Genomic DNA, 13,227 nt, shown 5'->3' with positions numbered 1-13,227 from the left:
CTCCTATTTTCTAAATAGAAAGAAAAATGTCGAAAACAGGTCAGAACGACTTGTTCAACCATGTACGTACAAGGGCAAAATGAGATTGTGAAACAATCGCCTAATTTGTAACTGTAAACGATTCGATATATATGTGAATAGAACGGGTAGAATGGTGATGGTGTATTTCGTGCAATACAACATATATAATCAGTGTAATCCATATTAAAGGCATATTTCTTGATCTAGTTAGAATCCTAACACGATAAATATCTGGACCATGCATAATCTAATATTTTACATCCTATTCTTATTTTACAATTACAAACAATTATTATTTTTGTTTCGAAGGAAAAGAAGCGTACCAATACGTTCAAGCGATATTCTCGCAGAAATTGTCACATTATATTTTCTCAACATTAAATAAATATACATTCTGCATCTGTTTCATATAACAAACGTTTTGCTTTTAATGGATAATATCAAGCAACATACGTACAATTAAGTACAAGACTTACCTTCCAAGATATTCCATTTTTCTCACTCCTCGATGAAATATTTGTCCCCTTGTTCTCCTATATGTGGTAGTTATATCAATAATTATATTAGTTATTCTCTGGTAATTTGCTTTGAGTTTCGGACAATCAAGGCACTTGCTTTGATCATATCGTTATAAAACACGGAGTGAAATTTTGGCAACAGTGAATGCTAAAATTAGCACCACGACGATACGGCACTTCAAAAACCATAAACATAACCACTACTTTCTGAAGATACGAAATGTTTTCACCATTTCACATGATATTGTAGGTACTAGCGGCTACACACTGGATTCGTTGTTTCACAACAAAATCTTGCTTACTGGACATAAAAGACAAAAATACACCGGTCTTGACAAGAACTACCACTTCAACGCCATCTGTACGCAGCAGTTTGAACATGACGGAGACCTTATATATTTTCTGTTATTTACTTAAATACCTTTAATCGTAAAACAATTATAGGTATTCCAGGTTTTAGTGAATAAATCAATCTTTCATATCGGAAAATTTCTTTCTTACCGAATCTATATTAATGCTATGGTTGTGTCTGGGAATTTGGGCCTATTCTTTAACATGGGTTTAGAACCCCCTTAAAGTTGACCCATAAAAAAGGCTCACGTTTCCGGTTCGGTACCTGGAGGTCTGTGACAGCAATGGCATTTTGGGAAGGTAAGGGTTCCGTGAAAATCGTTGGCTGTGGAAACATCAATCAAGTAAGAAAGAGATGTGTTTCAAATTATGGAAGAGTTCAGAATGAAAATAAAAGCAAGAAAATCTATATAAACGAAATATCACAGTATAGTTTGGCTGGTGCTTCTACCTGCTTCCTCTCTCGCGTTTGGAATAGATCTTTCCAGTAGTTTTGTCTTCCCTGGCTGGACTTTATATGGGAGCAAGGCCACTGCCAGTTGATGGACAAGGGTGGACCTGGTCTACCTCTGAGTCCACAAATACACTAATAAGTGGTTCCCAAAATGTGTGCCCCGGCGCCCTGGCTGACTTACAGGGGCACCACGAAATGTTCCATTATTGTCACTGAAATGATATGATTGTTCCAAATATTTGCTTATTTAGTACTTTTTACATGTAAAATATTTCTGAATTTGAAATATCTGTGTATATTTTAACTAAGGCAAGCAATCTAAAACACTAACTGAGCGTTGCAAGTGTTCGATAGGTGCACATTCTAACTAGGGCGCCGCGGAAATATCTTGAAACACTAAGGACGCCGTGAAACGAAAAAGTTTGATAACCTCTGGTAAATGATACATTTTCAGAATTATGTGTGGTAGAGTAAGAGCCACACAGAGAGGGATAGAGTGTGGGGTAGAAAGAGAAACAGAGAATGAATAGAGCAAGAAAGGGCGACAGGTAAACAGAAGGAGAAAAACTAAAGGTAGAAAAGAAGAAACAGAGGAAGAGAGAAAATAGAAAGAAGTAATAGATAGACCAAATACAAATATTTCGGTCCATCCGAACGAAATTCTCTAATGATGTCACTGGTATTTCAGGATGCGGATCTGGCCATCCCTACATAAGAGCGAACTCAGGATTAGCAGCTTTTCACCTTTAACTGGACAATTTATTCGCCTCCGCAATTAGCCTCATGTGTATTATTTTTGCTGTTATTTGATGAAAGTATGAATACCTAAAACAAGACGTACCTCCGAGGCGAAGGAAAGCCTCTTCGTTTCTCCACCAGAAATGCCTTTGATTCTTCCTGGTATCCCTATCAGTGTGTGCTCACATTTCGTCAGGCCTAGCTGAAATATAGAAGGGAAGTTTCAACATAAGATTTTCCATGTTAGCTACACACTATCAAGAAACTGTACTCCTATTCACGTTACTATACTTTATTCTTTCCAAGAAATTTCATAACGGGTAGGAAGTGGAGGAATGGCATTTTCAACTCCCCAGCAAGGAATATGGACTTTTGGAAATTACTTATGTTAACTTATCGAAAACTACTGACATAAAACTATAAAATTATTATTATATTTCACTGGATTCGTTGTACTTACTTCCGATATAACTTCTTCCACTCTCACCATTCTTTGTCTGTAGGGAATTGGCTTGTCCATTCTTACCAGTGCCTGCAAAAAATTGAAACAAAAAAGATATTACTAAGTTGCCAATTCTTCTTTTCTTGTTAGACCATACTGATTTTCATTAACTACAGTCAATAATCAGGATCAGAACTTAAGGAAGATGCCAGGAAATCTCCTCATGGATATTCTTTCCACAGCCTCTGCAGTTTTATCTTCGTTCCTAACCGGTAAAGGAAAATATCCTCCCCTCTGAGATTATGTGTACTATCATAGTTTTACTTTCTTCATCAATAACTTGCAGTATTAGATATTACTATGTGAAAATGGTACTGCTGACAATTTCATGCCTTTGTGAAAAGAATGGACATCTTGGAAATTGTACAGAATTACATTTTAAAATAAAAATGGTCTGAGACTTTTAATAAATATACTTTAGAATAGTAATCTCTTCTTATTGTAATGGACACAATGTGAATTATCTTCTGTTGGGTAGATGTATAGAAAGAAAACTCGCCAAGGTATTTGATATACTGTATTTCTGATTATCCATTCAAAATAAAAATTCTCACTTGGGGGAGGGAAGCAGAAAGTGCTTTGCTCTCCAAAGTCATACTAATAATGTTAATTCTAAACGTCTCGAGGGTGATCACTTGATTTTAGACAAGATTGCCTTCTTTAGACGTGGAAAAAAAGAGTGATCAGCCATTCTGTTATGGCAACTGAGACTTGTTCATAGTGTCCGAAGGGGTGGGGGGGCTTTCCCCACCCACAAATATTCGGTCACCAAAACTGTGCACGATTATCATCGTTCTTTTTTACCTGGAAAACGAGGTGTTCCTTGACGGTTAGCGTTCCAATGAAGATATCATCTTGCTGCACGTACGCCGACATGCTCGTGAGGGACGTCGGTCCCACTCGACTCCTGTTGACCGCGCACTCGCCCATCACGGTCAGGCTCCTGGAAGAGCGGAACGTGAGGGCGTTGAGGAGGGTGGTCTTCCCGGCCCCGCTGCTTCCCAGGATGGCAAGCAGCTCTCCTGGATACGCTATGCCGGAAACTTCCAAAAGAGCAAGGCAAAACATTGTATAAATATTGCGTTCAAACCTCTGAAATAATTATTTAGTTTACTAACTGGTAACATGTGCAAATTCACACAATACCCCCTCCGAAATGAAATAACAAATACGTCAATGAGTGGGTCTCCCGCTATCCAAAGCAAAAAGTTAAATTCGCACACTGTATACACACACATACATACATACATTGTAGTTAGAAACAATATATACAGTGTATCACCGCATCAACTCGAGACAAGACCGATAACAATAAGGAGATCACTTGCCGATTTCCATGGCGGAGTGCGAATTAAGGTTTTTGCTTTTTTGGTGGGGGATGTCCACTCAGTGGTGTATTTATGATTTCATTTCTGGAGGTATTTGAGGGGGGTATGCAAATTTTTATATGTTACTAGCCAGTAAACTAAACTATTGCCTTGCGGTTCTAAGGCCGTGTCCGAAAGGTGCAAGACCTTACTTCAAGCGAGCATCCTCCGAGTACGTATGCTCTTGCAGTGCAGTCTTGAAGTCGTGGACTGGAAGTGAAAGTCTTTCGAATTGCACTTCGACTGCAGCGCCAAATACGATCCGTAGATAAAACTGAGGACACGTTGTTTTCCTCGCGTTTTAAACACTTGTCTTTCACCATATATCACATAGCATTTTCAAATGTTCTTACACATACATTTCCACACATTAGAAGCACTTTAACCAAGAACTTGCTGACCCATAATGTATATTTAACCCGTGTTGCTGGCTTTCTATCTCCCCGGACCGCGATTTTAAACAAATGACCAACGAGTGTGGATATCACGTGACCTAGTCACCAACCATTTGTGCTGCAAGCTGCGTACTTGTGTGCTTCTGTTCTTGGCGCTATCGAACGGAACTAGATGACGTCACTTTCGTCAAGACCATACTTCAAATATCTGCTTTGACCTTTCGGACAGAGCCTGAGTACCTTAGGACATTGGTTCTAACCTAGGACATTAAATATTATGATAACATGTATACGTAATGTAGAAACATTTCATACATTTACATTCTAAGCAAACCGACACTCATACGCAAAAAGAGATATCGAACTAATAGTACAAAAAACTTGACCAAATTTATATTGTAAAATTCAAACTTAATGTCCATCTAACCAACCTATAAGTTTCTTGTGAACACTTCAATACACGTAAAATATCAGCACTATGCGATGAAAACCTAAGTGGAAAACAGCCTGCTGTTGTCTCGACTTGGTGAGGTTGGTCAGTTTCAGAATGGTGTCCTTTAATCAACAAGGCTGCATACTTGTCGGCAGGAAAATATTTGATAATTAATGGGCACGAATGATTTCTCAATTGTGTTTGTTACATAGTTAGGAAATTGTATAATTTATGTTTTTATGTATTTTTCTTTGAGGGGGATAAAAATAATTGTCTTTTGCTGGGAATAAAATTTATTGTTAATTCGCACACTGGCCTTAGATTGAAATCCTAGATAAAGCGTGAACATTTCATTCTGTTTATTCCCTTATCTATTGTATTACATCAGTTCATCATCATTGTCACGATTAACCTATTCACATAGAAAAGCAACGTAAAATAATCTCAAATACGCAAACAAAAATATATATTTATCAGGATATAAAACATGTATTATAATCAGGCATACGCACATGATCAAATCTTATAAGTGCGTCAGCTATTTTGAGAAAATGTACACTGAAAATAAGCTGTTCATAAGCTAAAAGGCCAAGAATCTTCCAGCTTTGAACAAGCTGGTCTTGCTTAACATTAATCATATACGACCGTTTGGTAACTTGAGTAACAAGTTGACAGGGGCAAAACCAGATGTCTCTCATATCATGAACCTCACAAGACTCAATCGGGTAGTTCATGCTTGCGAGATTCAATCAACATTATTTTCTGCTTCAAACAAAAGAAACCAGACTCGTTATCTCGAGTAGCAAATAAGGGAAATGGCCGAAAGATTATGCTGCAAAGAAAGAATAATGGAAATTGTATTCATAATTACGAGTTGATAACCTTGAAATCAACCATAAAACGCATGAATTTCCTCCCCGTTGCAACAAATTATCTCTATTATTTTTTACATTAACGTATGGTGAAAAAAATTTGCACAAAGTTTGCAACCCTGCAGAACGGGCAATATTGAACACTGACACACCATTTGAGCTGTGTTGGATTGTACGTCTACCAGTTATGTAGTGTGAAGAGCAAGAGAAGGTTGGTGTAAAAACAAGTCAGTATGGAGCTGAAAGAAGAAGACCGTCGGAAAATGATCGTGCAATATTGGACAGAGAATCGTAATGTTCGAAAGTCCTAGCTTGTGAAACATTTTCAACGTGTAGGATTTTCCCGTCGTACGGTTTATAATATTGTGCCATAATTGGAGAAGGGAATCAATGTAGATAGAAAGCCGGGCAGTGGATGGAAGTCGAAATACATGTGTGCGTTTTTGCCCTTGACCACAGCGTTTTCTTTTTGTGCAAATTTTTTTCACCATACGTTAATCCTAGTGATGTAATATGCATTTCAAGGCACGGCATTGTCATCAATTTTAAGAACATTGCAAAATTTCAAGCCGTTCCTTATTCCATTTATTATATCACTTTGTTACTCACTCAATTATTAAAACCTTGAACGTTAAGATGACGTTGCTGGGTACAGTGGGATGCATAAGTAAGCAAATTATCCTCCATGTTTTAATTTCTTTGTTGTACTCAAACAGTACATCAGAAGCAAAACGTCAAACAAGCTAATGACAACCTCTACACCAGCATAATCCTTTCCTTAAAAACACGAAGGACGAAGAGAAAAATTAATGAAAATAGTCGTGGACAATTTGCCGAGAAGTGCTAATGCATCTCACTATACGTATGAGCGTGCAGTTTGTGAAAATTGTTTACATCGCACTACAAGAATAATTCCCTGAATTCTGAAGGGAATATTGATTCCACAGCAACATGTAGGCCTACTTTTGAGACAAAATATGTACACGTATCCAGAATAGTAAGACAATAACAGACAAATGGAAAATTCACTGTGACTTTTAACAATGATACACGGAATTCAGGAAATCGATCAATGTATCTATGATTGAATGACGTATTGAATTACATATTATTTCTATATGTGTGTACTTTATACAGCGATATGCGTACATTCTTTTCAGATTTTGCAGTCGTCATTCCGGCATTTCGAACTCTTTGATTGTATCTTGCATGTTCTGTCTGAGAATGCATCAGGAGGGGCCATAAGAAAATAAATCGGTCACTGATTAGAACTTAAAGACGGAAAGTTTACAGTTTATATAAAATATGGTAAGCTAGCTTTTCTCTAGACCTAATAACTTAAACGGACATTCTTCGTAGGGACTCAGAACTGAGCGGACCGATTGCGTTTGCCAAGGAGGCCAGCATAAGAAGAGATTCGAGATGTAGCGTAGAGAACTGTGTACGATTAGCGCAGATCAGCCAAAGCGGCTGGAGGCCGACAAGGGAAGCGCATACCAATCACCCCAAAAGAGAGAGAACTCTTCAACCTACAAAAGAGGAAAAAAGACTATAGAAGATAAGGAAGAAGCAGAGGGCAGAAAAACCGCCACCAAACCAAGCCCACTACCACCCAGTGAGAAGAACAACACCATTAACTCACAGTCCAAGGAAGAACCACCTAACCAGATGCTCCACTGGAGAACAGGAAGAGAGAATATCCCTGTGACACCTCAGACGAGGAAGATATGTACAACGAACCTTACGTCTACCCAAGAAAGCCAATACGAGCTTAGACAGTGAAACCTATTGACATCTCAAACACCTTTCACCCACTTTCTGACATTGACACTGACAATGCAGGCACCACAGACACAACGTCAAAGAAGCCACCAGCTGTATACATCTACAATTCAGATAGAAGCCACAAACTGACTTCAACAGTGACGAAAATGGTAGGAGACCAAGACGTCAAAATCCGACTGCTTCATGGTGGAATGAAGCTTCAGCTAAGCAACAGACAAACGTACGACAAGCTGATCAACTACTGCAAGGAACAGTCACTCAGCTACGCTACCAAAAAACCAAGAAGAGACCGGCCAATCAAAGTCGTCCTACGGAAGCTACCAATAAACATGTCGACTGAAGAAATACAGACAGAGCTTGCACAAAGATTCAAGGTACAGCAAGTCAGCCAAATAAAGAAAAGAGATCCAAAGACGCACGCCGAGATACCAATGCCACTATACCTGGTGGCACTGAAAAGAGGAGAAACTATACCAGATATCTACAATCAAGAATATTTAATGCGCTACAAGATAAGAGTAGAACCATACAGATCACCAGGGATTCTACAATGTTACAGGTGCCAGAAGATCGGGCACTCCCAGGGTAGATGCAGGACCCAGCCGAGATGCGTCAAGCGTGCAGCCAACCACCTCACCTCTGAATGCCAGAAAAAAGACAAACAACTCCCCGCAAAATGCTGCAACTGTGGGGAGAATTATCCAGCCAACTACAGAGGATGCAGAAAGTTCCAGTCAGTCCAGCAGACGAAACAACCAAGACAGAACATCACTTCCAGAACTAGAGAGAGGAAAGAGCAGCCAGACACACCACATGCAAACCCAAAGCAAGGGACAACATAGATTTACAGCGAGAAACTACAAACTCCAGACAAAGACAAAGGAGAAACAGTTGAAATCATCCAATGGCTAATGAAAAAGCTTCAAGACACAAGACTAACGACAACCATCAAAAAAGCTATAGACAAACTTCAAAAGACAGAGGACAGTACTGACAAGTTACGGATAAACATTGAGACCCTCTTCACGATCATTGAAGCAGGAATCATCTAAACAGACAAGAGACATGGCATTACAGACAATAGGAAAATAACAGAATTGTCACATCAAAGAAGCTTCAGCTTTCATTCTTAGGCCCAAAATTCAAGTCGGCCCTTCTAAGGACCAACACACCAGTTCTGCATAGAACCACCATCACCGATCGAACTTCAGAAGTAACCAGGGACATAATCACCGCCACGCGCCATTACCAAAACCAGCAGAACAGATGGAAGTCATGGAAACGGCACTTCACTACGAGAAAAACAAGAAATTTAATTCTATTCATTTATTTAATAGATTCCAAATACAGCGTTAGCCATTTTACATTGGAACGAATTTATAGAACATAAGGTTGATTGATTGATTTAGTTTATTTTACTTTGCGTTTTGCGCCTCTTGGTTAATTTGCGAAGATGGGGATGAGTGATGAAATGATGAAATTGATGAATGGACATTCACAAACAACCAAGCCCGAGCGGGATTCGAACCCGGGACCCCTAGCGTTGCAGCGCGATGAGCTAACCACTCGGCCACAGGGTCCGGCATAGAACATAAGGACATTCATTCATTAAACGTTAACAAGCTCCGAAGAATACAAACGTCAATCAAGTACGTATACTGGAAACTGTATATGCATACTGTACAGCGGGATGCAAAAGATTGGTCGGCAAATTTTCAATTTCATTAAATTTTCTGTTGAAGTAGGCTTAAAGACTGGATTTTTAATCATACCGGTACAGAGGTTGTCGTCAGCTTGTATGACATTTTCTTGCAATTCCCAAACATCTCATTGCGTAAAATAAAATGAAATGAACATGGGGATGAGAAACTTGCGAAGAGACTTATGCATCCCACTGTACGTGCACTGGATATTAGAACATTGTTTATATTCTAATAAATACATTTTTGTATGTATACGTGTATTTGTTGTTCACTTTACATCGCTTTTCTATATGAATAAATTAATCGCGACAATGATGATGAATTATTGTAATAGATGAAGGAATAAGCAGAATAAAACGTTCACTTCTTGCCCAGCATTGAACCCGACATATGTTATACAATGTTAGATATTAACATTAATTGAAAAATATAGACACGTGAAAACCAAAGAAACAAATATCCTTACATTACTGTTATCAATCCTATACTCTGGAGTTCTTTACTCTTAACTGCAATGCCATAGAGGAGGCAATAGTTTCAATCAGCTATATTTACATATCACAATTTGCTTTGCATGGCTTTCATTTTTTAATAAAAAAAAGTGAATAAAGAATCCATTTTGAGCAGACTTTTTAGTTGACTTATATTACTTTAATAGAAATATTTCCTACCATTCTTAAGTATATGCTTTCGTTCAGATAGTTGATTGTTCCTTCTAAAGGAAAACCACCTCCTGCGTTTTGAAGGATTCCCCGATGCAAAGACATCTATCCCATGCCAGGAGTAAGTCATTCTGTCAGTAGTTAAAGTTCTGACCGGAGAGGGCTCTAGTGACGTCGATGGCCCTGTGTGAACATGGACCACAGCCTCGTTTGCTTCGTTTTCCTGCAAAGAAAGAGACGGACTGTGTAATTCCTTTGTCGTTCTTCAACTTAGTTCATATGTTACGTCGCATTTCTTCCCACTGTCGGATTAAAAATTACAGATACTCGAGTTTGTACTCTAATTAATAATTAACCAGTAGTTCTACATAAAAACGAGTTAGATCAAAATTTATCTTCTTCAATTGTTCGTTAATCTATGCTAAACAAATGTTTTTCGAGTAGGACTTTTATTTTTAATCGTTGTGAGAACAGAAAAGTGCCGATTTTTTTTAGTCTTGCAAACGATCGCTCTCTTTGCAATTCTATAAATAAAAAAAAACAGGTTGTCCGATACTGATGAAATTTTAATACAGGTTTTAAACACAATTATTAATTTTCAGATTTTTAAAATTTGTCAAAAAAACCGTTATTAATTTTGTAAAACATTTTTTCTTCGTATTGGGTAGTCCTACAAATATGATCTTGGTCTTGTTTTGAAGCTCTTTACATCTGTTTTAAGAATCCATTTTCATTTTAAATTCACATTGCGAAACCGATTTTATACATATCTTTATTCAACGAAGCAAAGATGTACGTAGAACGTGGCACCACCGCACTCACTGACTCACAGTGACAGGCCGCAGTTTCCACGGTTCAACGGACATCGCTGCGTGCGGTATGTATGTTAATCCCAACGATGAGGATGAAAGATAACTATGTAGATGTAATAGGTAAAGAAACAACGCATGCTCAGACAGGGGAGAAACCAAGACGGGAGAAAGTGGGTCACAGCCCATCCAAAATGAGCCGGGCCATCCCGTCAAAATGTAATAAGCACATTAAGTTTTAAAAGTATAATGTAAATGTATAAGAAATTATGAATACATGTGTGACATATGTATAATCCATACACTGCGTGTATACAATGTACATATTCCTACACAAACACACACACACACTGATTTTTTTTATTTAGCGTCACTCCTTCCACAGTTGGCTAATCACAACAATGAGGATGAGTGAGGATATGATTAAATTAATGAAGGGACACTCACAAAGAATAAGAACTCCACTTACACCCCCCAAACCCCTAATCACCGCCACTGTCAATGAATTTCAACTAACATGATACGGTAAAATACGGTTCTAAACCGGTCAATTTGCCTAACTTAGAGTCCATTGCTGAATTTTTCGTAGATACCTGATGATAACGTGTTCAATTTGATCATTTCCTGTACATGCTGACTAGCACTTGTAGCACAGGTGTTGCCCCTGATGCAGCAAAAGGAGAACATATGCGTAAGTGATTGAAGATGTAAACTCCACTTCCCAATACACTCGGCTTTAATGAAATTCCGAAGAATATCCAGCATCCTAATGTATTGCAGCCACAGAGCAGCAGTGTCCTGTTCAGAGTTGAACCAAATGCAGATAAAGATTTTTCAGCACCTCAGAGCTTGAACTTACATTAGCGTCTACTTCTGAATTGAGCAGAACGTATCTCAGAAATATGTTTATTTGCAATATACACTTTGCTTCTTCCAGTAGCGTGAACAGTTCTCCATAAACTTTGAAATGGCCCCTAGTAGCTCTGGCTATGGCTTTTCAGGTTTGATTTGATTTGTTTTAGTTTAGTGTACCATCATACGGCGGTTCGTAGAGGCTACATGAGGGGACCCCATCCGAAAGAAGCATGGAATATTCCACAAGGCGATTCCGAGAGTCGTATTTTAGTGCGCCACAATTGGCCAGAAACTTCACTGGCACCTGTGTCACGGTATATCCAAAGTTCGATATCTTAGGACAATAAATAGTATCTCATATTGTTCCTTGGAACCAAATGTGACAGTTACTTCACTCCTTGGTATTGATTTATTTACAGTAGCTGTTTCCTTTCTAAAGCAAAGAACTTTTCTTAATCAGGTCAGTCACCATTGCATTCTTATTTGAGTTGAAACACTACTATCACAATATTTACCACCTAAAAGTTGCTTGCATTTATTTGTACCCTGATATGAAACAACCTGGGTCAGTTTATGTATCAATTCAGGGATTTAAGTTCATCTCGTTTTCGGCTGCTGGTAAACTAGATGCAAGATTATGGCAATTCGTGGTTTATCTTCTTGATATTTCGATGCTTGAAGATTTAGAAAGTTGCCTTTTTTGGGGGGAAAATAACATGCGAGCTATTTTCATTCATCAGTTTCTCCTTACGTGTTTAAGCGATCGCCCCTCCCAACTACCAAGTTTTTGGATATACGTATTATTATACCTAATATTTTTGAAGACTCAACATTATGTTTAATAGGTTCGAGAATATTGTTTTTATGCATGATAGGCTGATCAAAACTGGATCTATAGGTTAATTTGGAGCCGAACCACCGTGCAACATGCCTCCAAAGGAAACCGAACTTGACAGACCTTGATAATAGTTTTTTTTTGTTTGTTTGTTTATTCACTTTACTCCTAATATCTCATTGTTCAGTTTACCGTAGAAATGTGAAGGTTTATGATTGATTGATTTGTTGTTTTAAGTCCACTTTATGCACAGTAAGGCTAATCGGGACTGGACCTACAGTTTAAAGTGGGATCCGAACCACTGTGCCAAGTGCAGGGAAGGTTTATGAAAAGGACAACCAATAATAACTACAGCCCGGAAGTTCAGGCATTTATTTTGGTTAAAATAGACAGGCCAAAAGGCATTTATAATGTGGAAAATAGGAACAAACAAATAAAAAGACACAATAAACCGATAAAAATGGTAAATTCTAAGTCACTTAAATCTATAATTTCTTTCAAAAACATTTAAATGTCCTTCGTTGCTTTGATTGCTAATGCTCATCAGTTTTTTTGTTTTTTTTTGTCAGAACGAATGCTTTTTCATAACAGAAAATTATCACTCTACTTCATCAGAAGTAATTACCACATGAAACAGGCTATTGTAACCGGATTCATGTCGTCAAAAAAAGCATTTGCATCTTTAAGAATATCACAAATTGTTTTCATTTTTTCCAATTCCATATCTGCACTCATTACAGGTTTGCACTTTTCTACAACACTTAACTTTCTTTCTCCTGGCACTTCAACCAGCTGCCGCACCAATTCCTTGAAGACCTTCCTGGATGCTATAAGACTTTTATCCCTTTCTTCAGCTTTGTTATTGTTTCTGGCAACACCATAATGTGCTAATAAATAAGGTTTTGGGAGGAAAATAAGTTATATACA

At 38.1% G+C, this 13,227-nt stretch overlaps 1 protein-coding gene across 2 annotated transcripts in view; it reads right to left on the bottom strand.

The window, feature by feature from the left end:
• Positions 1-13,227, bottom strand: part of LOC145986517 (protein white-like) — a 123,029-nt gene that overhangs the window by 84,093 nt on the left and 25,709 nt on the right. For both annotated transcript variants that reach the window (XM_083120625.1, XM_083120626.1), the window contains exons 2-5: positions 9,811-10,024; positions 3,389-3,627; positions 2,543-2,614; positions 2,186-2,284 (exon numbers count right to left, since the gene is read on the bottom strand). In XM_083120625.1, the coding sequence (XP_082976751.1) occupies positions 2,186-2,284; positions 2,543-2,614; positions 3,389-3,627; positions 9,811-10,024 (624 nt within the window). The remainder of the gene's footprint in view (positions 1-2,185; positions 2,285-2,542; positions 2,615-3,388; positions 3,628-9,810; positions 10,025-13,227) is intronic.

This window comes from Lepisma saccharinum, chromosome 4, assembly GCF_977018435.1.
Source record: "Lepisma saccharinum chromosome 4, izLepSacc3.1, whole genome shotgun sequence".
Taxonomy (NCBI): Eukaryota; Metazoa; Arthropoda; class Insecta; order Zygentoma; family Lepismatidae; genus Lepisma; species Lepisma saccharinum.
This window is presented reverse-complemented; position numbering and strand designations above follow the sequence as displayed.